We start from the raw sequence: 26848 nt of genomic DNA on the forward strand, positions 1-26848 counted from the left end.
ACAATATTAGACATTCTGACAGACTAGGTCGGCATGATAGAATATTTTTAGAAAGAGCCTTTTTTAAAGTTACTATTGAATCATGACAATTCTTCAGGCCCTGGTACTCGAATAGCTGCCTGATGAGCCACCTTCACCTTGACCCCTTCCCCTTTCTGAGTTTTCTAGAATAAGAATCACTGAGCACTTGAATGTCCCGAGACACAGGGGGGTAGGTAGGGAAAGAAGCACCTCAGAGGGCTGTTACCTTGCAGCCTTCTAACATTGTTACTCTTTTCTGGGAAAAAAAGAGAGCAAAAACTCCTCCCCTTCTCTCCCTAAATCTCCTTTTTGTTCTGTAATAGTTTTAGAATTTTTCTACTTTAGCACTAAGAGACAGATTTTTCTCCTGCATTTTCATGTCAATATCTGTCCCACAAGGCAATGACTCTTGCACAAGGCATCAGAACTTTACTCCAGAGTTTATAAAGCCTCCAGCAGTACTACTGCAGGCAGAAAGCATGTTTGGAAGTAAATGTTTAAGAACTTATAACAAATAGGAAAATAGGACATGGCAATGATATTGTTTTGCAGAGCCTCAACTGTATCTTCTAGATCATTCAAAAGATAAATGTCAGAATATGAGCAGAATATAAGCTATAATTTTGGGAAACTGAACTGTTTAAGATTTATTGTCTTTAATATTTGATTGTAAAGGATAAAGACTCATTTGACAATTTAAAATTGCCTAAAATTATACTAGATCAGGGCTGTCCTGTAAAATTGAAATTATGGTGTGCTTTGAGTATCAGAATCAGTGGTCTTCCTTCTTACCTTAAAAAATATTCACTACTTTCTGATCTTAAAACCAAACACAGTTCAAGAGAATGAGAAGGCAAGCCTGGAAGAAAATATTTGCAAAAGATATATCTGATAAAGAACTGTTATCAAAATATACAAAGAATTCCTAAAACTTAACAATAAGGAAACAAACAACCTGATTTAAAAATGGGCCAGATGGACTTCCCTGGTGGCGCAGTGGTTAAGAGTCCGCCTGCCAATGCAGGAGACATGGGTTCGAGCCCTGGTCCAGGAAGATCCCACACGCCACAGTGCAACTAAGCCCGTGCGCCACAACTACTAAGCCTGCGCTCTAGAGTCCAGGAGCCAGAGTTACCGAGCCCGTGTGCCACAGTTACTGAAGCCCGCACACCTAGAGCCCGTGCTCCACAACAAGAGAAGCCACCGCAATGAGAAGCCCGCACACTGCAACGAAGAGTAGCCCCCGCACGCTGCAACTTAGAGAAAGCCTGCGCACAGCAACGAAGACCCAACGCAGCCAAAAATAAATAAATTTTTTAAAAAGTTAAAAAAAAATAAAAATGGGCCAGAGACAGATATCTCACCAAAGAAAATATACAGTTGGCAAATAAGCATATAAAAACATGCTCCACATCATATGTCATCAGAGAACACAAATTGAAGCAACAATGAAATACTGCTACACCTATTAGAATGGCTGAAATCCAGAATATTAACAGTACAAAATGCTGGCAAGGATGTGGAGGAATAGGAATTCTCATTCATTGCTGGTGGGAATTCAAAATGGTACAGCCACTTTGGGAAACAGTTTGTTGGTTTCTTATAAATCTAAACATACTCTTACCATACAATCTAGCAACTGTGCTCCTTGGTATTTACTCAAAGGAGCTGAAAATGCATGCCCCACAAAAACCTGCATATGAATGTTTATAGAAGCTTTATTTTTAATTGTCAAAACTTGGAAGCAAACAAGATGTCCTTCTGTAGATGAATGGATACATAAACTGTGGTATATGCATTCAGTGGAATATTATTCAGTGCTAAAAAATAAATCTATCAAGCCATGAAAAGACATGGAGGAAACTTAAATGCATATTACTAAGTGAAAGAAGTCAATTTCAGGACAGTAAAATTTTAGGGCTGTATGACCTAACCTAACCATAATGATGAGTACATCATTTGCCTAAATCTGTAGAATGTACAACACCAAGAGGAAACCCTAAAGTAAACTGAGGACTTTGGGTGATTGCTATGTGTCAATGTAGCTTCATCAGTGGTGACAAATGCACCATTCTGGTGAGTGATGCTGATAATGAGGGAGAGGATGCATGTGTGGGGAGAGGGTATATGAGAAATCTCTGTACCTTCCTCTTAATTTTGCTGTGAATCTAAAACTGCTCTAAAAAATAAAGTCTTGAGACAATAACAAAAAAACAAGAACCAGTCTTAACATCATAAAATATTGTTTTTTCAAAAGTGGCTCTGTCTATGATGGGAATAGGATTCTCCTTAGGAATTTGAGGTTAACTGCTTTTTAGCTCATGTCCTTAGATTCTGCCAAAGCTACTGGTAAATCTATGTGAGAACCAGTTACCTTTACACTGTTCCAAGACTGCAGCCCTAACCTTGTACAGTCTTCTGGAAAGGAGGTGCACTTATTTCTGAGGGAATTAGGCCAAGTTGAGTATGGATGTTTCATGACCATTTCTGAATGATGAACTCAAAATTCACAGAATGATGTGAACGGGCGCGGTTGCAGGCTTGCAGGGATGATGCCACTGTCCTCATGTCTGAATGGCACCTGTTTCTGCACAACAGGGATGGGTTTACACAGCAACATACCCCATCCAAAGCTCGCAGGAACCAACTAACAGCATTGGTAACAGGGCTGGGAAGGACCCTATATGCAGACTGTAGCCTTGAAACAAAGGGAAACTCTTTCCCTCATAAATTATTCTGGTTTTTATAAGTATGTTATAGACTACAATATCTCTGAAAATAGGAAGGTGGTAAAAGATGTTAATGGTTCTGCAGAGTCATAATAATTACTTGCAAAGCTGTTTAAGTTTTATAGGTATTACTTTACTGTTACATATGCATATTTGATAGTTGTCATTATGCACTTCTATTTTCTATAGACAATCTGTTGTCACTGTATTTGTTGAGATATTTGTTCACATCTTTTATGTAGTAAATCTTTATTGTTTGATCTGGTTCAGAGTAATGAATATGCTGGTTAATCTAATGTTGTAAGAAGTAGAACGATCCCACATATCAATTTTCAATTCATAAAAATCCTCCGTGTCAGATTTTGTGCTTCAAATCTAGGGATACTAAAATTGTTATAACAGCAGAGGTTGGCATAACATTGTAAATCAACTATACTTCAATAACAAGAAAATAAAATCATTATATCTCATACATGGTTTATCCATTCCTAAATATTAGAATTATATATCCTATATATAAATGAATGTTTTTATAGACTCTGAAGTAATTTTAGGGTTTTAAAAACTCTCTTGATCATCAATATATTAGTGTTAATTTTCATTATATTGTAGATTAACAAAAATGCTAGTTGAGTTATTATTAATGGAATTTGAATTAAAAACTGCTGTATTCACCAGAAATTCTTAGAAACAGGAATCAGCTATTTTTTATTTGAAGAAATTCTTTTCAGTAGAGTTCCTTTAGTCAAAAAATGTCCCCTACTTTGAAATCTAATAATTTTGAGCTGTGTAGAGAGAGTTTTCAGAGATTAAAGTATCATGGAAATAATCAGTATTCTATTTGTTTCAGTTAGAAATGTTCTGAACTTACCGCAGTCTTGGCCACCCCTTGTTGATCTCATTAAATAGACAACTCACCCAAGGAAAATGTGATCTTTTCGGATGAGCTATTCCACACTTTGTTTCCAGGGACTGGAGACAGAGCCATACACCAGATGGTCAGGTTGTTTGATTGGGCCGGTTTATTATCATACACACTTGTCAAAACAGACTTCAGTTCCCAAAATCCTCCTTTGTCTTTTCTCTTTTCATTAGTAATGTGTATTTCTACAAGGCAGATAAGAACAAGGTTAGCCGCCAACGTTTTCCGTATGAGCCATACAATGATGCCAAGGCATGGCTAGAGGCAGTGTGGTTCATGGTGATATAGAATCTAAAGTGGTCAAACCACAGCTTCTTTGCAGTAAGCATTTGTCCGGCAGGCCTGGAATTAACCTGAACTCTTTTGTTCAAGATCCTGCATGGCATCGATCCATGGTCAAGGTATGAAATATATTGATTAAAAGTGCTGCTTTGTTTGTAACCATGGGTCTAGTGGGTCTAGGGACGAGTTATCCCAGCTCATCAGCATTGCTTATTGATAACAGTGAGATTGATGATTTGCCCCTTGCCTAGGCGAGAACCTGGGAGGACTTTTCTGTAGAGTGTCAGCAGTAGCAGGAATATGCCTAAGTGACCGGGAAAATATAAAACCACCTCAGCTGAGACTCCATTTTGGGCTCCCCACTTTGAGTGCTGTAAATGTGTACATGGGAGGCATAACCTTACTTTAAGACTATTGCTGCTAGATTATATCCTTTTCCTGAATTAAGCTGTAGACTTATAACACTGTCATTTGGGGTCCTGCAAGTCTTCTTTAGAAATATTAACTGCCACTGTTAGTACCACCTCCAAATAGCATACATGGTAGAAGGAAATGAATGTAAAACTCTCCATCCCTGTAGGCCAGAACTTTCTCTCACAGCTTCTTGACATTGAGGGTTCTAAATGCCAGTTCTGAAGTTATCACTTGCTGAAGTAATAACTAAATGCAGTTGTGTGCTGGTAAAATTCTGGCCATACCTCCTGGCCTCAAGGTCGGAAGGGTAATGGGCACATCAAATCACAGCTTATTTAACAGAACATATCTATAATGACCCTTAAAAGATATCTGCAGGATTGCATCCCGTCATTATTGTGGGTGAATTGTTTTTAAAGTGATCTAATAACAAAACCAGTTAATAGTCTCAAAATGAATCAAGTGGATCAATACAATCATTCATCAACGTAAACTTAAAATTTTATCAATTAAAGATCATAATGCAGCAAGAGCTATGTGACTCAGTTACTGTTGAAAATATACTGAGCTCTGAGGAAAAATGACTCAGGAGAAAGGAGAAGGGCTGCTGTCCCAAGCAGGAGACAGCTGGGATTGTTCTGGCAGAGGCTGCCATGTTTACCACTTATGAGAACATGGCTTTGTATGTTCTCACCTGAGCTTGTCTTGATGTGTGTCCTGCTCCGGGAACTTTTAATCCTCTTGGTAAACATGTTCCTTGTCATGGAGCCAAGTCCTTCATGTACACTTCCTCCAAATCTCCTCACCCCCACCCCACCCAGATCCTTGCAAGCAAAAGTAGAAATTATTTGTTTATTGGTTTAAAGTAGTGATGCTAAGTTCACTGAACTAAATGAAATGACTAATTCATGTATGTTGAATTAAACTTGTTTGCACTCATATAAAAGATTTGCATTTACTAACAGTTAGATACAATGTTAGTGTTTATATACGAATTGACCAAGTCAAATATCTTTCTTATATTCTGGGAAATGTAACCTCCCAACCCCTTGGACGAGCTAGATGAGGTACGAGAAAATGGTATTTGGTAGTAGGCAAGATGCTGTTTTTCTTGGAATGAGAATTGCTCTTAAATGCCAAGATCAACTGGGGCAGTGGCAACTTCTGTTGTTCTTTGTTTTCCTTCCTTGCCAAACCCGCTTCCATTGACTGATTTCCTTACCTTCTCTTTCACCTTGAGGGAAGCTTCTCTCTATAAACCATGTGAGATTTGCTGTGGGAAATACATTCCACAGTGAGCAGGTAAATATTCTCTGGAGGGGGTTAAAGGCAGAATACAGAAAGAATTATTTGCCAATTCAGAAGAAACTGAATTGGTACCCCTTACATCTCCACCAAGCCTCAAACAAGGCAAATTGGCACAAAATTATTTTCTCCACTTTTAACAAGGCAGTGCTTACCTTTAAGAGGTTTAATGAGTGAACTATAAACAGGCAATCTCCTATAGAGATGTTATAAATTAATGGTTAGAATTTAAGGTCAATTTAAGAAGAATCTAGGACTATACTAACGTTGCAAGTCTGGATTCTGGAAAAGGAAAATTACATCCCTACACAGGCAGAATAAAACTGTATAAATGGAAACCAAAGAATAGAAAGAAGAAGCTGTAATAGGCAGCGGCCAGAGAAGAATATTCTGTTAGACTGAAAGCTAAAAGAGAGCCAGACTTTTGTTGCTTTCGTTCCCCAAATAATGTAAAGTACTATTTGTAGCAACAATTACAGGAACCATTTAATATAAACATCTCACTTTTGACTTGTAAAGAGTTTTCCTAATTAATTTTTTATTTTATCATCTAAACAATCCTATAGGCTAGATAGGACCCACCTTATTATTGCCATTTGACAGATGGGGAAATCAAGGCACAGAATCACAGAATGGTTAAAAGGAGTAGAATGTAGTTGATGGCACAATTGGAAGAGTTACCTTAATCCCAGTCCAAGACATTTCCTGGTAAAACACGTTGTATTGAAATAAGAAAGAAGTAGAAGAAGAGGTAGCTTATGTTACCAAACTCGGGAGCTTAGAAGAGGGTTAGTTATGTTTTATTTCCAACACTGTGTTTGTTCTTTGTAAGATGGCAGTCTTTTCAAGAGCCTGGTGAAAATATCCGATAAGACTTATCGGATCTTCATTATTTTATCTGAGACGCTGCAAAATTATAATCCCATTTTTAGTTACTTGTTTTCTCATCCAGAGATATGTGTGTTTTACATATGACCAGCCCTAGTTCTTAGTTCTCAAATATTTTTCATTGATGAACATGAATATTGATGAATATGCTAGTTAACTAGTAAAGAACAATTAACTATATTTAATGCTTGGTGTGCCAATTTCCCCACAGGATAGTGATGCCCAAAGAGTCTGGTCTTGAGCAGAACTGAGAAACCAAACCTCAGGATACTAAGTCCCATCTTTCTGGTGAGATCCCACTAAGGAGCAGTTGAACATCCCTCAGAACATCACATCATGGCAAAAACCCCAAGGAAATCATGAGACTTTCAGAGGAGGTCATCTGTTGTATCCAAAATGGTAGCAGCAAACACTGCAGCCCCAGCTTTCCTACCCATTCAGCACTTGCCAGTGGGATGCAGGCACGTGACAGGAATGCAGCTCCATGAAATTATGTCTGTTTCTGTCCTAAAAGTAAAACCAGGTCCCCTGAAATACATTCTTCTTAAGTACAGGAAAGAGAATTCAGTTTATTTAATCCAGGAAAGTGCCAAAGATTGATATTTATCTCCAGGTCGTCCATGTAAGAGTTATAGGAAAAAAATGTTTTTTAAAAGTTGTAAAGGTTTGTATTAATGCCCATACCTTTAACCCCTCTCATGATCCATTTTCTCCATTCTCATTCAACCCATCAAAAGATGAGGATATGGTCATATCAGGAACAAGTAGGGGTTCCATTATTTCATAAAGGCAACTGGCTCACTGAAGAAATTTCTTGTCAACTTAATAAAAATATCAAAAAGATTTAACTCTTGTAGATTCTCTGAATTCAGATTTCATGGAATGATTCAGATTTCATATAGTCTATACCAGCTCCAGACAGTGTTCCAAGATTTTGTTTAGGGATATGGTTCTTGTCCCAAAACTCCTTTAGTCTCCAAAATTGAAAAGCTTCAGACTAAACTAGTTCAAATTGAAGTCGAACATATAATGAAATGTCAAGCACACATGGTTTTGCTGAGAAAGCAGAGCTGTATTTCCAAACAATTAAGAAGAAAAACATGCTAAATTTGGGAAAAAAATGAAGTAAATATGAACAAGAGTTTACATACACATACATATAAGCACACACGCGCGTGTGCGCACGCACGCACGCACACACACACACCCACCTTACTCTGCTGAGAAGTCAAAATCATTGACTCACTCAGTGCGTCTGTTGCATTCATGAAACAAGCAAATTATTGGTTTCTCCAGCACATTATTCTAAGTACATATGGAATAAGTGAACAGTAGCACAAAGAACACTGCAGTAAGTGCCAAAAAGTATTTGGAGAGTTCTGTGGGAGTACAGAGAAGGATGAAATCTGGGAATAACTTAGAGGGCACAATTGTATTTTGTGGACAGGCAAGAGTTTGGCCTGGATCCTACAGGTGAAAAGTAGTGGGGAATTCACAAAGATGGGCAGATGGAACAGTTCATGGGCTTGGGAGTGAGGTGGGGATGTTGTCCTGGAAGGAGAGTTTGGAGCAGGATAAAATTGATGAGTCAGGAAAAATGAATCCAAATCTGGCTGTAAGACTGATCATTCTCTTATTTCCACAGATGAAATACTGAAATGGTGACCATTTGTAAATCCCATATTCAGTTTGCTTAAGTTTGGACAGAACCTTTTCCAAAGGACTTTTCACAGAATCAGTTTGAAAATAGCTGTTTAGTCTAGAAAGAGAAAACCTAAAAAAAGAAAAAAAAAAAAAGTTTCCCTATTTGTTTACCAACTCTTCATTTCTATTTGGGGTCTCTCCATGCCCCACACATTTATTTTTCACTTGAAATTTGACTTTCAGTCTCTACATGTTTTCTACTCTACCATTTCTATATTTTCTTCTATAACTCAAAATTTTTTTCTCCCATGGACACCTTCTTTAAAATGTGCCTGTCTCCTCTTGGTAGGTTTTCCTTCCTAATATACCTATCTATCTATCTATCTTTCTGAAATACATATTTTTTGCTTAAGTTGCTTATCCCTTTATTTCATTCCATTTGAGAGTAGAAGCCAACATATTTCAGCTTTTCCAATTCTAGTTACATAATATAATAAAAAGCAACCCCAAATTTGCTATATTTCTCTAAATTGGGGGGGAAGTCCTTTCACTTAATCTTCCCCTTCCTGCAAGTTCTCTGGCTTTTCTACTGACTGTATTTACAACATCAATAGTTTCCAACCAAAAATGGAGACTCATGGTCTGACAATTGGACAAAATATTTAAAACCACAGATGTCTTTGAGGCATGTGGTTTCTCTGCCCATACGTCACCCATTCCCCCTCTTAAATCTCCTTCTTTGCTTGACAGGCCAGATGATCTAGTCTTCTGGAAACAGAACTTGTAGGTGCTTGACTTACTGTTTTACTACATGATATTTGCCAGGGACAACTTTCTTCAGTGGTGGAGGGGGGCGGAGAAAAGTTTTGCATTTATTGCAGAAAAACCCTCTAGGCAGGGACACACCCACTTGGAAACCAGGCTTCCCTGGAAGTGGGAGGGAACAGGAACTGGAGGTGCCCTCCTCCCAGGGATAGGAGTCAGCTAACAGCCTTCCAAGGAGGCAGGAGTGCTCACCCTGCAGCGGAGCCATCAGAGACCAGTCCAGAGCCTTGCTTGCCTGTAAGTATCCACTTGCGGCTGGGAGGTGCTTCCTGACTGTTCAAGGTTGCAAAGCTTGACCAACAGGCTCTCCATCACTTAAGAAATGACCCAAGAAAGGAGAGAGAAGTCAGGCTGTTTTTAACATGTACTATAATTTTCCCTTGGTTTATTTATTCTTAAAATGAGGTACATCTCAAAAGAAGCCAAACATCTGGAGTAAGCTGCTGTCAGGAAGTTCTCATCAGCTGTTGGCTTTGCAGGCGATGGTGCCTGGGAAGGTGGAGCATGGTGAGCTGCTTGCCCAGGACACCGAGGCGCGACCAGGTCTGCGGAGATTCGCTCCACCTCTCTCTCCTTCGGGCGTGCCAGCTCCTCCCGCTGAGAACAGCTACGCCTGCTGTGTGGAGTTCCTAGAATCCCAGCCCCAGAGGGACCTCCCTAGGGACAAGCTAACCTCACACTGAGGACTTTATTTCCCAAACCCTGGCAGACTTTGTAGCCTCCGGACAGCCTGTTGCATTCGTTCTGAGGAAACGCGAGTCTCCGACATCAGCGTCTGTCTATGCTCGCTTCTACCCACGCTGAGGGAGACTCAGTGAGGCCCCAGCCCTGGGGCTCCTGAACAGCCTGAACCCCAAGGCTGCTCCTCCTGCTTCCAGAAGGCATTGGATCGATCTCCAGGAGCGCAGCAACAGCGGAAGCAGCCAGGAGGAGAATCAAGAGAAAAACCTAAAATTTTCAATATTCAAAAACACCTGTGTTGCTGGTTGATGTAGAGAACACTGAGATCACTAAAGAGCTTTGTATTTGTTGCACGAATTTGTTTTGTCTTCTGGGCCAGCCAAGGAGGGATCAGTACGTATCCAGGTCATGGAGGGAATGTACAGGAGGGCCTCCGAGGCCATTTTGCTTGGCTCTGACTCACCCCTACTCTCCAGTGAAGCAGAAAGAAGGAAACATCACACCACCCAGGTGTGGCCGGCCTTTGACCATTACTGCAAATCCCCAAGGGTCACCACAGTCCCTTCCCAGGTACACTTTTAGCCTTAGAGACTTTTGGAAAGGAAAGCTGTAAAGAAGAGACAGGATGAGGCGGGAAGAGGAGGAAGAGGAGGGAACCAGGATAAAGGCAAAAGGGTACTTAGAAGTGAAGGAGGAGGAGGAGATCAGTGAGACGGGAGAACTGGTTGGCCCTTTTGCGGGTGCCATGCCCACCCTGATGCCCCACAACAGGGGGACTTGGTTTTCCGAGGCCTGGGAGTATTTCCACCTGGCCCCTGCCGGTGCTGGACACCACCCCAACCCATACGCCACCTGCCGCCTGTGTGGCAGGCAGGTGGGCCGTGGCCCGGGGTTAACGTGGGCACCACAGCCCTGTGAGAGCATCTGAAAAGCATGCACAGAGAGGAGCTGGAGAAGAGTGGCCATGGTCAGGCCGGGCAGCGCCAGGACTCCAGGCTTCAAGGGCCACAGCTCCCCACAGGCATTGGGGGCGACTGGGCCAGGATCCTGGAGCAGGCCAGCCAAAGAGAAAAGGAGGTACTTAGGAGGGAGAGGGCAGTGGAAAGGAGAGAGCGAGCCCTGGCCGAGGTGGAAAGGGCCATCCCGGAGATGAGGCGGAAGGTGAGGGCTGAGAAGAAGGCCTGCCAGAGGGAGGAAGACCAGCCCGCAGTAGTTCATCCCTTCCATTTTGTTTAAACGGGGCTTGGGGGATTCTATCCTGAAAACACTGACTTTAGACCCATAGCAAAGAAGGCCATTTTAGTTCCAGCTCTAATATATAGTGAAGTGGCTTAGTGGGATTTTGTCTTTAAGAGAAAGAGAGCATAGTATGGGTTAATCTCAGCAGGTCTGAATTGGCCAAATGCTTGTCTATAAGGTTCCTTAGAGCTGTATTCACCAAAACTTTAAAATATACTAACTAAAGAGAAATGTCGGTTGGCCACCATGGGTCTGTGGGTTATTTGGGGGCAGAATGTACCAGCCTGTCAGCACTGATGAGTGAAAATAATGGGATTTATGCCTAGCACTTGGTTTTGGTGGAACTGAAGGTTTTGATGGTTGAGGCTGGTTGGGTGGCTGGAATATGCCTATGTGACCAGCTCACTCTTGAGACCCCACCATGAACAGAGATTAGGCTTCCTGGGAGAGAGGTGTTTGCACACATGCTGGTGTCGATTTGAGAACTGGATACAAAGCTTGTTCTGTGGGACCCAGCAGTGGAAGGACAAAGAAACCTGAGCCTGAGATCTTCAGACCCTTCTGATGCATATCCTTCTCCCATTATTGCCGTGCTTATATTAAAGCTGTTTCATCAATATAGCCTGTCTGAATCCTGTCTTTCTCACAATCTAACACATAAGTAATTAATGCATAATTAGCACAGAGAAAATTAAAGACTTTTCAACTCACTTGAATTAAACATTAAGAATAGAGGATATACATTAAAGCATAATTTGATTTCATTTTAAGCTCTGTTAAAGGAGGAGTATATGAGGAAGAGATGAAAGAACCTCAAAAAGAAAAAGAGAAAGGTGGAGAGATTGGGGTATATTAGGAAAAATAAAGAACAGAGGCAGAAAATCGAAAAAGAAACAGGGATAGAGAAGAAATGTGAAGATAAGAGAGACAGTTCCGAGGGAGGGAGTTGCAAGAGGGAAGAGATATGGGAACATATGTATATGTATAACTGATTCACTTTGTTATAAAGCAGAAACTAACACACCATTGTAAAGCAATTATACTTCAATAAAGATGTTTAAAAAAAAAAAAAGAGACAGTTCCCTAGAGAAAATTCACCATGGAAAGGTAGGAGACCCTGACTGTCTGAAAGAGTGAAGGACAGAGAACATGTTCTTAGCTTCTGAGGTCAACTTTAATGAGTTAAGTAGCTTTTGTTTTGTCCCCGCATAACACGCAGACCACTCATTCACTTGAGCAGTAGGTTTCAGATTATATTCCTCTTTAAGGTACTAACTGCATGCCAACGCCTTGTTCTCCGATTTTTTAAGAGCTCTTCATCTTTAAATATTTAGAGATGCTTTGAGAAAAGGGATCCAGCAGTCCATATGGAGAGGAAAATTCCCTGGGCTGCTGAGGATATGCTTAAAATATTAAGTCAGGAGTAGAATAAAATCAAACTAGAAACTACTCTGGCCTTTGTGCTGGAGCTGACTTGTTTCGGATGATTCCTGTAGAACCTATTATTTATTTATTTTTAAAACTGCGTTGGGAGTGGGGAAGAGGGCATGGTGAGAGCGGGGAAAGACAAGAGGAGACAAAGCCAGCATTTCATCTTGTAGACAGCCATGTCCCTAAAGCAGACAAGATCCTGGTATAATAATGGTGTCTTGCCTCGTTTGGAACCTACCTATGTGGCTCCTTTTTACTGCTGTTCTTAGACATGTCAGCAGCGCTAACAGTCAGATCTGTCTTCCCTGTGAGCTGTTTGTGAAAAGACACAAGTCCAAACACCAGGCTTGTGAAAAACCCAGGCTGCATTGCAGTCCTGTAATCTCCTTTTTTCTAGAAACCTGCCTGATATTAAAGCTTTCACTTCTCTTATGGTTTCCTCCCAGTGGTGTGGTGCCCCTTTTAGGACCCTTTCCATCTGTGGTGAAAGCTCAGGGGCTCAGGGGCTCACCGCTGCAAATGATGATGGCAGCTGGGAGTCACACGGCTGGAGATTTGGACTCAGAGTCTTAATGTGCCACAAAAGATGCTATGAGGGGAAAAAAAAAGGCTGTGATATCTAATCTTAAACACACGCACACACACACAGGAAATGGAGCTTAAGAAGGTCAAGGAATCCACAGAAACTCAGGCTTTGCAAAACCAAAATTAAATAAACAGAAACAATCAAATTCTGTAAATAGTTACTGGAGCTTTCCTGCTAAACTCTGATGTTTTGCTTTTAGATTACAGTGTCTTTTTTCCATGGGTCTTATTATTTTAACCTCTCTTCCTTTTTAGGCATTTTAATCCCACCTGCTTTTGTTTCCTACGTTTCACATGAGGTAGTTTTGTTTTTTGTTTGTTTGTTTTGTTATTTTAGTTTTTTTCCTAAATTTTGTAAAACATAATAGAGAGTGACAAGGACAGGACCCATGGAGATGATCGAGTAAAAGCACAGGCAGGAAAAAGAGATACATGTGGCTCATGGAAAGACTGCCCTGTTGAGTAAACTAGAGTTTTCGTGTATCTCTCCTGTGCTTTCTTTGCTGCATCATCAGAGTAAGGTATAGAGGGCCAGGGGCTGCAGCCGAGGGACTCTTCGGCCTAGCATCTTTTGCTCTAGAGCAAAAAGGTGCTATATGGGGGCCCTGAAGTTTACGTTAAAGACTCTTTCTTTCCATGGCGCTGTGGAGGTGAGGTTGTGTGCCATGCTGGAGCCCTGGCAAAGCTGAGCCCTTGGAAACACGCAAGAACATGACATCCATAGGGGTGACACTCTCCGTGGACATCCCTAGCATGTCTAAGCCTGAAAGGCATCATTGATAGAATAATTTGGGGGCTTTTCTATTCTACAGGAAAGCTAAATTAACCATAAGCTTTGTAATTTTAACCAGTACCACTGGAAGACACAGTTCACAGCTGACCAAACCCCTACTGTTCTAACACTTAGGGCTGCTGGTGCAGTGAACATGTAGCACCTAGTAAGTATCAATACATGCATGTTGACTTGGTTAATTTTTAAGAGATGAAGGGAGGAGGGTAGGAAATTACCATTACTGAGCACTAATGGTTGCCAGATAGTAGATGCTTTGCATACAGGTCTCTCATTTGGTCCTTATGTCACCATTGTGAGGTTGGGATCGTTGTCCTTGTTCATTGATGAGGAATCTACTCTAATCTAATCTGGTCCAAGGCCCAGAGTTAATAGTGAAGGAGGAGAATTCAGACCCAGGTTTATCAGATTCCACAACCTATCTTGTTGTGTTTTTTCATTAACCCCGCTGTCTCTGAGAATCAATCACATAGCAGATTTATGAATATTCATGCAGAGGAAGGAATAAGTAAAAGAGAGTGAGTGAGTGATAAATAGTGGGAAGGGAAGAAACATTTCTGAGACATCCACTCTGTGCTACATACTCCATTACTGTGCAAAAATCTAATGCACCTAAGAACCCTGTGTAATATTTATTATGATCCCAGTTTTGGAGATGAGTTAGTTGGGACTCATAGAGCTTAACTACTAGATGAGGCTATGTTGCTAGTAAGTGGTTGAATTAGGATTTGACCTTAGTTCTATTTGCCCCTGAAGCATGATCTCCTTCTGTTATGCCATCCTGCCTGGGTACGGGCATGCTAAATTCTCATCCCACCTCTGCCCTTCATTAGTGGCTCAGCCAGTGGTTTAGACTCTCCAGGCCCCAATTTCTCATCTGTGAAATAACAGATGTTCTACCTATTTCAGAGGCTTACTGGGAGCATCACATGATAAAAGCATGTGAAAGGGCTTTGAAGAGTTAATAAGTTATTAAAAATATAATTGGGATTATAAAAATATCAGAGTGAGGAATTACCAATGTTTGGCAAGGTCTTAAAAGATCCAAAGACAAGCTGTGCCCTATAGCTGGTTATGTGGAGGTGGTGATTCCACAACAACTAATTCCAACTAATTCCCCAGGAAGGAAAGTTCTCTGGTTTTTCTAGTCAGTGCCCAGGGAAGCATGGGTACAGAAGAGAAAATCTGATGACACATAAGACAAAGTCCTTTTCTTTTTAAACTGGAATTCTTGGATCCAACCTTGTGGTTCTATATCTGGATTGAGTCCATGTTACCTACAAACATTGGCCCAAGAACCTACAAAAAAATCCTGGTAAGAAACAAAACACCTACCAAACATTATATCATTAGATTATTTATTTTACTTAAACTATTAAAATGCAGTCCACTAATAAACTTGAAAATTAATTGTGGCAGAACACAAAAATGGAAACCTTTCCTATGTACTTGAGATTATAATAACAATTAATCTAAGAGACTAATTCATAAAATCAAAAGACTTGGATAATACACTCATCTAAAACCATACCACAGAGCCTGAGCTATGATTTGTATGCAGCTGTCAAATTACATGACTGATGTTCAGTGAAAACATGACAAGAAATCATAAGTTATTTAATGTTCTTGGGGCTAGAAGAAACTGGAATATAATTTTCTCTCATCCCATGTAACAGGAAATGTTTGAGAATTAAGGAGAATATTTATTTTACTTGGGATTTTGAAAAGTTTCAATGAAGTCATAATGCCACAAGACAGCTGGTCAACACACATTAGTAGTAATAACAACAAAATGCTTATTGAGCACTTAATATATACCAAACAATATACCAAGAATTTTTCATGCATTATTTCATTTAATTCCTAAAAACAACAACAACGTGCTGATACTCTCCTTACCCCCTTCATATAGATGGGAAAACTGACTACAAAGGTGTGAAGTAATTAGTTCAAGGTCACAGCCAGCAAGAGGAAGAGCTGGGAAATAAGCCCAGATCCCAGAGACTAGAGGCTGGGAACTACCTACAAGAATTTGAAGTCAGAGGGCCCCATTCTAATTTCCTTTTTCTCCTGCCCTTCCTTGTACTGCCTAAGAAATAGCCAGGGTTCTGAATGAGTTGAGAAGGGTATATTTCCTCTTGTCACTTAAAAATAAAAACACTAGGGGGCTTCCCTGGTGGCGCAGTGGTTGAGAATCTGCCTGCCAATGCAGGGGACACGGGTTCGAGCCCTGGTTTGGGAAGATCCCACATGCCGCGGAGCAACTAGGCCTGTGAGCCACAACTACTGAGCCTGCGCGTCTGGAGCCTGTGCTCCGCAACAAGAGAGGCCGCGATAGTGAGAGGCCCGCGCACCGCGATGAAGAGTGGCCCCCGCTTGCCGCAACTAGAGAAAGCCCTCGCACAGAAACAAAGACCCAACACAACCAAAAATAAATAAATAAATAAGCCTACACCTTTAAAAAAAAAAAACAAAACACTAGGAAAGCTGGTATAGGAAATGAATTAGAACAAATTAAACGTCAAAGGATGAGCAAAAACCCCATTCTTACAACAGGATTCGCACTTCTTTCTGCCCTACTTTTCCTTCACTATCTACTTCAATATTTATTAAACAGAAATTTAAACAATTGAGACAATTTTTCCAGGAAATTTAAGGACTAAGGATCACAAGATCACATGTTCTGAGAGCCCTAAGTCAGAAAATAAGGATCCCCATTTGGGTTCTAGAGTCAACTCAGCTTTCCTTCATTCCCACCAGAAATTAATTGGAATAAGGTCCTTTGAGAAACATTCTGAGCAACGATGCAAACTGACACACCTTGGCATATTATGCTGTAGATTTTCAAAAGCTTTAACGTGACTCACCTCTCCGAAGACACCCATGGAATTATTTTCCACAATCGTGGGGATTTCTGGCTTAGCTTAAAGGCAAATAAAACACAGTTAGTTAGTGGCCCTGAATGATACCCTACCCGGTCACTAGTGTGTGTGTGTGTGTGTAAAAAATACATAACTCATCAGATACTTATTAAACTCCCACTGTGTGCCAGCAGTATACTAGATGCCTAGGAAATAAAGGTGAAGAAATCATATTCATCATCTTCGAGAAATTTACATTTTCATGGAAAATACAGATACATAAACTAGAAATTAGATTTGATAGAACTGATATAAGTGCTGCTATTAAGGACATGTGGGATTTGAAGAAAGCTTTTAAGAGAAGTTTCTAACCCAACCTTGGGGAATAAGAGGAGGCTTTGGGAAGAGGCCGCATCTCATATCTGAAAGATGCTTCTGGGTGAGTCAGGTGAAAGGAGGAATGTGGGGGAGAGGAGGGGCAGGCAGTGGGCAGGCGGAAGAGAGGAATGTTCTATGTGTCCAAAGGCCTAGAAATAAAGCACAGGTTACAGGTCCCTGAAGGGGCAGGAAGAACACCTGGTTCTTATTTCGTTGTTTGGTACTAGAAAAGATCAGGGGCTGTTTCAGTGATTTTGTTGTCCCGCTAAATTGTAAAAGTACCTTGGAGCCAGAATGCTTTATTCATCTCTCCATCTCTAGCACTTAACAGTGCCCAGCATAAAACAGACATTGAGGACATCACGTTGAACTGAAGTGGCTTCAAGTAAGTTTGTTTTTTTTTTAATTTTTATTTATTTTGTTTTATTTATTTATTTTTTTGGCTGCGTTGGGTCTTCGTTGCTGCACGCAGGCTTTCTCCAGTTGCCACGAGCGGGGGCTACTCTTTGTTGCAGTGCACGGGCTTCTCATTGCGGTGGTTTCTCTTGTTGCAGAGCATGGGCTCTAGGCACGCGGGCTTCAGTAGTTGTGGCATGTAGGCTTCAGTAGTTGTGGCACGTGGGCTCAGTAGTTGTGGCACGTGGGCTCAGCAGCTGTGGCTCGCAGGCTCTAGGGCACAGGCTCAGTAGTTGTGGCGCATGGGCTTAGTTGCTCCGCAGCATGTGGGATCTTCCCAGACTGGGGATCGAACCCGTGTCCCCTGCAATGGCAGGCGGATTCTTAAACACTGAGCCATCAGGGAAATCCCTCAAGTAAATTCTTGAGTATAGCAGACAAAGCCCTCTATGAACCAGTGGAAAAAATATTAAGGCCCTTGTCACAGATGCCATCAGTGTCTGCTACATCCACTCAGCCTCTGCTTACTGAAGGCCTCTTGCTGGGCATATATATGACCCTCTCCTGAAGATTTACTGAGGTTATGGAAACACACTCAGTCCACAAGTAGAGCAGACTGGAAGTCCCAGAGGGTTAATGGTGACAACAGGCGGGGAGTTGGTGGATAATACCCCAGCTTCCTCGCCTTTGTTTGGGATAACTCTGATGTGTATTCTCCCAGGGTTTCCCAGTGGGAATGAGCTCTAAGCCCATAGTGCTAACTGGTTTGATCACGTACATTTTATTATCTTCCTTCCCTTCCTTGACATATTTTCCCACTCCTACGTTTCCTAGGACTACCTCTCAAATAAATTAATTTAATTCAAATCCTTGTCTCAAAGTTTTCTTTCAGGGGAACCCAAACCAAGATACAACCTAAAATAGTTATGGGAGGAGGCCTATTTCTGATTTCCTATTAGCAACAAATGTCAGTAGAGTGAAGGACCTGAAAGAAAGAACAATTACTAAAAGTTGCAGAGGCGATTGAGAGAGACAGATTCTTTGGGGGGCTCAGGACAATCACGTTTAGAGCTTAGGAGTGCAGGTGAGCAAACTTGTGATGGCAGGTGACTCCCCACTAAGGAAAGGAAAGTCAAAGGAGACTAGTGAGAGGGATGCAGGAAGTAGCAGAGGGGAAGCTTCTGATCCCTGGTCTGCCAGAGAATGAAGGTGTTCTGGAAGAAGAAATAAACTGGACTTAGGGCTTATAGAATGGCTCAGTGATATATTTGAGTATTTATTTCAAGGTTTTCATGTTTCTGTTTTTGGTTTATTCTATTTGGGGAATCACCCAGGCACGCAGAGTGGGTCCTGAATACGATATGTGTATACCTCTGCCAGGATCACTATGATATACACTCGGGTGACACCCCCAAATAGATTAAAGACTGTCCAAACACACAACACAGCTGGCCCATTTGCTAAAGGAGAAAACCAAGAAGCAGGAAAAATCTAATTCTATGAACAAATAGGCAGAGTTTCGTATTTTTAAGCATCCATTGAAAGGAGTTCAAAGAAGAAGAAAACAGAAATATAGAGACAGAGAGATGTAGAGACAGGGTGATAAGGATGAGATGTAAAAGAGTAAAAAGCATTCCAGACCAAGATGAAGGCATTTTAATGCAGCAAAGAGCTACAGGACATGGTTTAAACGTTGACAAGGCAATTAGATGGAGTTACGGTACAAAAACTCTTGGTCAAATGGGACACAGTTTGCCTAACACAGAATTATTTTCTTTCACACCCCGGATGGCTGCCTCCATTGATTTGCCAATAGTCAGGCCAGATGAGTCAGCTTCATGTTTGTGCTAAGACAGTCATACCCCATAAGTGAGTGAATGGTGATGTCAATAAAAGAGATGAACAGCCTTTCCAACTCATCACAGGGCATCGTCTAGGCTCCATAAGGAACCTGATCATCAAGGGCAATTGATTATTTCCTAGCCCATCCCTGAGGAGAGATGGAGAAAGAGGGAGGGAAGGAACGAGAAAGGGAGGGAGGGCAGGAGGAAGAGAGTGAGAGCTGGAGAAAGAGATATAGGAGAAGCTATAAGCAAGCGACTTCAAACTAAATACATTTTGGCTGTAGCTCTTCCCACCTTTATGAACTAAAGGGTTTGCATTTCCTTCAAAATACTGAATTGTGTGAACTTTAATAATAATCAATAAGATTCTAAGTAAAAACAAAGATTTTTCACTTGTCCTATCATTCGGACAACTGAGAAAAAAATCTACCAGCCCATGCTCTTAGGTTTTGTGAATTATTTTCTCTTTGTTTACCTCATTTTCAAAAACAATTAATTACTCATCCGCATCACTGTTTTTCTCTTTGCCTTCATTCAAAAATGATGTTTTAAAAAACACAGTTCTTGGTCACAAAAATGAAAAATATCCAAAGCCAAGGGTTTCTGTTTATGAATGTTTCCTTGCATCACTGAGCAAAATAGAATTTTCACATTTCCCTTAAATTCACACCCTGCAGAGTCTCTGCAATTTGTTTGAGGCCACAGTGGATATTTCAGCTAAGCTCCACTCTCCTGCGAATGCAGGGTCAGAGGGCCATCCCAGCAGGTTCTTTTGCTGGAGAAGCTGGACAGTCTCTCACCCCAGCTGGCCTTGGTAGGGGTGAGAGGACTCCTGCAGAGTTTCTGTGGAGCTGTGTTTATCATCTTGCTTTTCTCACACTGGCCTTATTCCACTCTGCTCCAGAAAGCAACTAAGGCAATTAGACAACTAAGCAATTAGACCTAGTTATAATTAAAGAGACTTCCAGTATCCTCAGGAAACATTAAAATTACACATAAGGTAGTGGTCACCAGGAAATTGACCGATCTATGGCAACTGAACCATCATTCTTTAGCTTCCGACCCTCGTCCCCACCCCTAACACGAATGACAAGTGTCAAGGCAAACAGAACTCCAGAATAGTGCCCCTTGTGCGGCTGCTCTCCCGCTAACAGGGTGCTTCCTCTTTAGTGGAGAGAAAGCAGGAGACAGTGACAGGAGGATGGCAGGGAGTCCAGAGAACAGAAACTCTCACCAAAAACCCTGACCATGGTGGAGCGCCGGAAGATTTTGCCAGACCTGACTACAACCTGGCAAGAGAACTTCCGGCCACCACCCTGGATGTGGACTGGAGAGAGGTACAGGCTGCACTCTGTACCTGGCTTGACTCTGTCTTTAAATAACGTGGAATTGCTGATGGGGTGATATTGGGTGAGCAGTGTTTCCTGAGTTCCATTATCCTCCTGATGAGACAAAAATGGTTACCAGCTTTGAGCACTCAGTTGTGCCAGCTCTGGACTAGGTGTTCCACATGCAGTAATTCACTCGTATCTTGTAACAATAGGGATGATGAATGAAGAATTCAAATTAAGAGATACTGAGTATGTTACTAGAGAAAGTATCGTTACACTTAACTTTCAGTTATAAATTAGTGTCACTCTCTCCTAACACAAATAGAAACTTGCTGCTCTTCTGACTAAAACTGCCTTTCATAACCTTCCATAAGTTGCATATTGGGGGTGGGATTTGGGGGGTGGGGTACAGCCCTGGGAGCTAATGTCAGATCATAATTCTCATTTCAAGTTCTGAAATCTTACTGCTACGATGTGCTCAGGAGGCTGTATCAGTTTTACTTATTAAATCTTCACTGAACTGGATGATTACACTCGTCCTCGCTTCCCAGCATTCCAGCATTCCGTTAGGAAAGGTCTCATTTTAGCTCCCTTTGGAGCCAGGACTAGAATGAGGTAAAGAGAGTCTCCTAGGATGCAAAATTTAAGGAAGCACTCACTCTCAGGATCTTGTAAGTGCAGGGTGGGCACCTGAGAGTGAGCGCCTCCTTAAATTTTGTGTCCTTGGTATCTCCTTACCTCCTTACCTCAGCCTAGTTGCGGTCCTTCTGTTCTTATTTCTGTGATTGTGACCTTCAAAAAGGACACATAAGGAATAGGCTGTAAATGTTAATCTGAATTTGGAGATCAGAGTTTAACTGGAGTACTTGATTGCTCTAGTCTATATCCTTTTTGTGGGTCTATGAAAAAAAGCCTTCATTATTCTTGCCTTAGCCTGAATCTCATGGACAAGGTCCCGGAGATGTCACAGTGGGCAGGGTCAGTAAATGTGCTGACTAAGGGCCTAGTGAGGAGGGGACTCTTAAGGGGCATAAGCAGAGAGGAAGGGCTATGTCCTTATCCTCCTTCAGTATAGCTCAATATTTTCAACTGAGTTGCTCTGAACACATTCTGATGCACAAGCTTCTTCTCCGGAGGTTCTAATGGAGTTGTTCTGGGATCAGTCTCATCCCAGGGCACTTTTTTTTAAAAGGTCCTCAGAGGACCGGGGGCTGAGAACCACTGGTCTAACTCCAAACAACAGATGAATCATTATGCATAGGGGTCGGGGAAAATGGAAGGAACTGAAAAGGAGAAGGGTGAACAGGAATGCATTGGATGGGGAAGAAGTCATGAAATAATGAAAACAAAGGTCTGTGACTTGGAATCTCTAGTTTAAAAAATGAGACAGATTCAGGGTAGAAGAAAGGGAAGCCAGGTGAGGGAGAGAATTCAAGTATGAGCTGGGAGCAGAGCAAGAAGTGGAAAACAGGAAGGCAGACTTCTTAGATAGTTTATATAGGTATTTCCAGAATATACTTAGTAGAAACTCTTACGCAAGACAATTTTTTAGGTGAACATGGTGAGGATTGGTATCAGCTTTACCTACAGATATACAGGTAGTACTGCCTGCAGAGAATCACAGACTTACTCCTGAAGCAAAGAACATAACGTTATACCCACATAAAGTAGGACTTAAGAGTCTGTGCCGCTGCCTTCCTAACGAGGAAGGATACAGAAAATTAAAGGGAGAGAACTTATGTTCCGGAGACAGGGGCCCCAAAAGGAGCCCTGACAGCAGAAGAAAGAGGAAGGCATTTCACTCAGCGTCTGCTGATCTGGAGGCCAGTAATTAAGGAGGCAGGCTCCCCCTGCAGGTTCTTCAGCACAAGCTACGTTTTACAGCTATTGTTTTATGCACAGGGACTGTTTTTGTGAGAATCTAGGGGTTCAAAATGCTTGATCTTTTAGTAAATGACTCGCCATTTGGAACATTTCCATCTGTCACTCTGTCGTGGAAGAAGAGCAGTCAGAGGCTGAAGTTGGAGATTGGTGAGAAAACTGCTTTTTCCTTTACTGCGTAGCTGGGGGTGACTGGCCAGGGTGGTTTAATTGATAGAGACAAGATATTTTAAAAATTATGCAGAGGGTTTTTTGTTTGTTTATTTTCTGGGTGCTTGACTGTTGTAGAGGAGGGATTTGTTCCTTCGTTGGGAAAGATGGATTCGGTTGCAAAGTGTGCCCTGTAATCTACAACATCAGGACAGCCTGAGAGATTCCAGAGTCTCCAGATATAAGGGGGCCGAGGCAAGAATCTGCATGTGAGCACCTGCCTTCGTGGAGCAAATGGGAAGCGAGGTGACAAAATGCAGGGAAACAATGAAATGTCTAGAGCTGGGAGAGGGAGAGACAATACTAACATTATACGATGACCACTACTACATTTTTATATTCTTGTTAGTCATAGCTTAAATTTATTTAGCACCTACTGTGTTTTAGGCACTGTGCCAAGTTCTTTCAAGTCTTACCTTATTTACTCCTTACAGCGATCTGGAATAAACCAAGGTTAGCTAACTTGCTCAAAGGTCACACAAAGAAGGTATTTAAGTCACAGCACCAAAGAAGGGACAAATAAGCCCCTGAGACAGCACGTCTTAATAAAACCAAGCCATCACAAAACAAATAAAATTTTTTTGGGGGACTATCTTGAATGAAAAATGTATAAGAAATTCCAGGAAGCCAGAGGTCTTTGTATAAATTGGAGATTTTAGAGGTGTGGACAATTTGCTGATTGAAAGGAGCCTTTTATGATATATTGATCTACCTTTGGTGATAGGGGTCAGAGAATACACCTCAACTCCTACCTGATAAGAATGATCTTAGGGCACCTGTTCTTCCGGATACAGACTGGTAGGGGATCTTGCACAGAACCTTTATTCTTGCCTGTTTTTCTTTTCTTTTCTTCTTTTGATAACTTTTAAAATATTAATAAATATTTCTAAAACTTCATGGGATTTCCAACTTGGTGGACCCCTACAAAACTGAATGAGGAATGTAGACTGAACTAGCTAATGTATATGATACACCTACACGAGTCCTAACACTCAGTAGATGTTCAGTTAATACTAAATCACTGTCCTCCGGCCTCAACTGAGTCAGCCTGCTGTGAATTCATGAGTATTTACTCTCTGCTCGACTAAACTGAAGAATTATGGAGAGTCCTAAAAAGAACTCTTTAAAGATTAGTTTTTTTTTTTTAATTATTATTTATTTATTTATTTATTTATTTGGCTGTGTTGGGTCTTCGTTTCTGTGCGAGGGCTTCCTCTAGCTGCGGCAAGCGGGGGCCACTCTTCATCGCGGTGCGCGGGCCTCTCACCGTCGCGGCCTCTCTTGTTGCGGAGCACAGGCTCCAGACGCGCAGGCTCAGTAGTTGTGGCTCACGGGCCTAGTTGCTCCACGGCATGTGGGATCTCCCCAAACCAGGGCTCGAACCCGTGTCCCCTGCATTAGCAGGCAGATTCTCAACCAGTGCGCCACCAGGGAAGGCCTAAAGATTAGTTTTTGATATGTATTGAGCATAGGTACTGTGCTAAGTTATTTAGCACCTCACAACAACACCATGGAGCTGGTACTATAACAATATAATTATAATATAATTATAAAACTATAATTATAAAATAATTGTAAAACTATAATTATATAATTATAATTATAATTATAATTATATAACTTCAATTATCCCCTTTTGTGGATGACAGAACTAAAACTCAGGCTGGGCAACGTATCCAAGGCTGTACAGAATTCTGAGACAAAAGGAAAAATGTGTGTCCCTATATGCACTTATCAAAATATTCTCCCATATTTTGCCTCAGTGGAAAAAATGAATAAACCCTCTACAATTTAACATTTTGAAAAACGACTACATGAAGCCATGCATTGCTCAATCTTTTCTCCTGCCCTTGTCAACCTTTAAACCCGCACCCGTGGCGGGCATGATGCCACGAAGACCCAGGAACCACAGGCTGACTGGAAAATCCTGTTCTCTGAACAGCACAGCAGGATCTCAAAACAAACAAAAAACGTTGTGCTTTTATTTTAAAATTCGACATTTTGTTCATCATGGATTTTCCCTAAATTTTGATTTTTAAAAATATTTTATTAAGATATATATCTTGATTACTGATTTCTTGGGGCACCTCCTTAAATTTTGCACCCAAGGTGAGGACCCTACTCACTTCACCCTAATCCTAGCGCCTAGGTCACACAGCTATTAAATGTAGAGCCAGGAAAAAAATAAATGTAAAGCCAGGATTTCAAAACAACAATTTCCCTCGAAAAGCCATGCTATTAATGCCTTTGCTACATACTGCTTCACAAAAGTAGTAGAATGGACAGTCCTTGACTTTTCTGCTGAGAGTCTGTTTGACGAGAAGAAAAATTCATAAGAAAAACAAACAGAAAATCAGGACCCACAGAAGAAAAATAAATGCATAATAACATACAGGAGTTGGATAAAATAATTAGCATGATGAGGGCTGGGAGGGTTCATATTGACTCATGGAAAACTCCTCCTGAATGTCTCTTAATGACCTGACAAACCCTAAAATAATTTGCAGAGGGGTTCCTATTTTAGTACTAGAATCAGAATTTTCAAAGCAGAAAAGAGACCATGGCACTATTTGATTTAGTGAGGTGACCTCATCTCTGGGTTGCCCTGAGCTCCATGTCAGAGCTGGCAGTGGTGGCCACAGGACAAGTAGGTGCTGAGTGTATAGAGCCCATTCAATAAGTTCTGTTAACTGCATCGATTGTTACTTCTTTATCTCCTAACTGCTTCCTATCTTCACTTTGCTCCATTTATTCTCCATCCAGTCAGTGCTGTCAAAGTAGGCTCCTTGCAAAGCTCCCCATGTCCATTTTATAGAAGTCCACAACAATATTTTTCCAATCATCACAATTGGTTGTCAACACTTTGTAGGTTGGCTAACACTTCATTTTTTTTTTTTTAACATCTTTATTGGAGTATAATTGCTTCACAATGGTGTGTTAGTTTCTGCTTTATAACAAAGTGAATCAGCTCTATGTATACATATGTCCCCATATCCCCTCCCTCTTGCATCTCCCTCCCACCCTCCCTATCCCACCCCTCTAGGTGGTCACAAAGCACCGAGCTGATCTCCCTGTGCTATGCGGCTGCTTCCCACTAGCTATCTATTTTACATCTGGTAGTGTATATATGTCCATGCCACTCTCTCACTTTGTCCCAGCTTACCCTTCCCACTCCCCGTGTCCTCAAGTCCATTCTCTAGTAGGTCTGCATCTTTATTCCCGTCCTGCCCCTAGGTTCTTCATAACCATTTCTTTTTTTAGATTCTATATATATGTGTTAGCACGCGGTATTTGTTAACACTTCATTTTTTTTTTTTTTTTTTTATTTATTTTTGGCTGTGTTGGGTCTTCGTTTCTGTGTGCAGGCTTTCTCTAGTTGCGGCGAGCGGGGGCTACTCTTCATCGCGGTGCGCGGGCTTCTCATTGTCGTGGCCTCTCTTGTTGCGGAGCACAGGCTCTACACGCGCAGGCTCAGTAGTTGTGGCTCACGGGCTTAGTTGCTCCGCGGCATGTGGGATCTTCCCAGACCAGGGCTCGAACCCGTGTCCTCTGCATTGGCAGGCAGATTCTTAACCACTGCGCCACCAGGGAAGCCCCCTAACACTTCATTTTTGATTATGGTGAAGACAGTTAGGGTCAGTTGCCATCAGGTAGAAGGTGACAGCTTTCTTTTCTGAACAGCTAGGCTTCCCATAGGCATGGAAAACCAATATTGTTGATGGTACCATTTGGATTTTTGTTTACATATAAAACATTACAAATAATAAAGAAGAGAATATTGAAAAGATACATTTATAGATAAAAATTTAAAGAAACATAAGCATCTAGGTTTTAGTTATATACCTTTATCACTAATATTGAACTGTGTGAATCTGGTATGCTTCTCATTTTCTTTTCATGATTTTAAAGAGAAAAGTCATGGGTTTCTCTTTATCCACCAAGTTTGGGAACAAACATTCCCTCATCACCTCCCCCACTCCCACTCCCACTATGTGCTCACAGGTCCCAGGGTCTTGGTGTAGTACATGTCTGTTGTTTGCTGGCTTTAATTATCCAGCTCAGACATAACCTAAGAGGCTTTTCCAGGTACATTTAGTCAGAATCAAATTATTTTCCCTCTATGTTGCTAGTTTTTACATTTTTATTAAAGTTGTATTTCATGGTAGGAAACATGTTCAATATAGTTTTGTA

The 26848-nt window shown here is 41.3% G+C and overlaps 2 protein-coding genes across 2 annotated transcripts in view; one reads left to right on the top strand and one right to left on the bottom strand.

Annotated features, from left to right (window-relative positions):
- Positions 1–26848, bottom strand: part of CD96 (CD96 molecule) — a 91296-nt gene that overhangs the window by 40822 nt on the left and 23626 nt on the right. The window contains 5 exon segments of the mRNA XM_036849687.1: positions 3669–3857; positions 5591–5681; positions 16624–16679; positions 20470–20677; positions 22197–22264. Coding sequence (XP_036705582.1) covers positions 3669–3857; positions 5591–5681; positions 16624–16679; positions 20470–20677; positions 22197–22264 — 612 coding nt within the window.
- On the top strand, positions 10337–10947 carry ZBED2 (zinc finger BED-type containing 2). Its single transcript, XM_036850933.1, is given in 2 exon segments — positions 10337–10601; positions 10604–10947. Coding segments are annotated over 2 exon segments (609 nt in total).

The sequence above is a fragment of the Balaenoptera musculus genome, chromosome 4 (assembly GCF_009873245.2).
Source record: "Balaenoptera musculus isolate JJ_BM4_2016_0621 chromosome 4, mBalMus1.pri.v3, whole genome shotgun sequence".
Taxonomy (NCBI): Eukaryota; Metazoa; Chordata; class Mammalia; order Artiodactyla; family Balaenopteridae; genus Balaenoptera; species Balaenoptera musculus.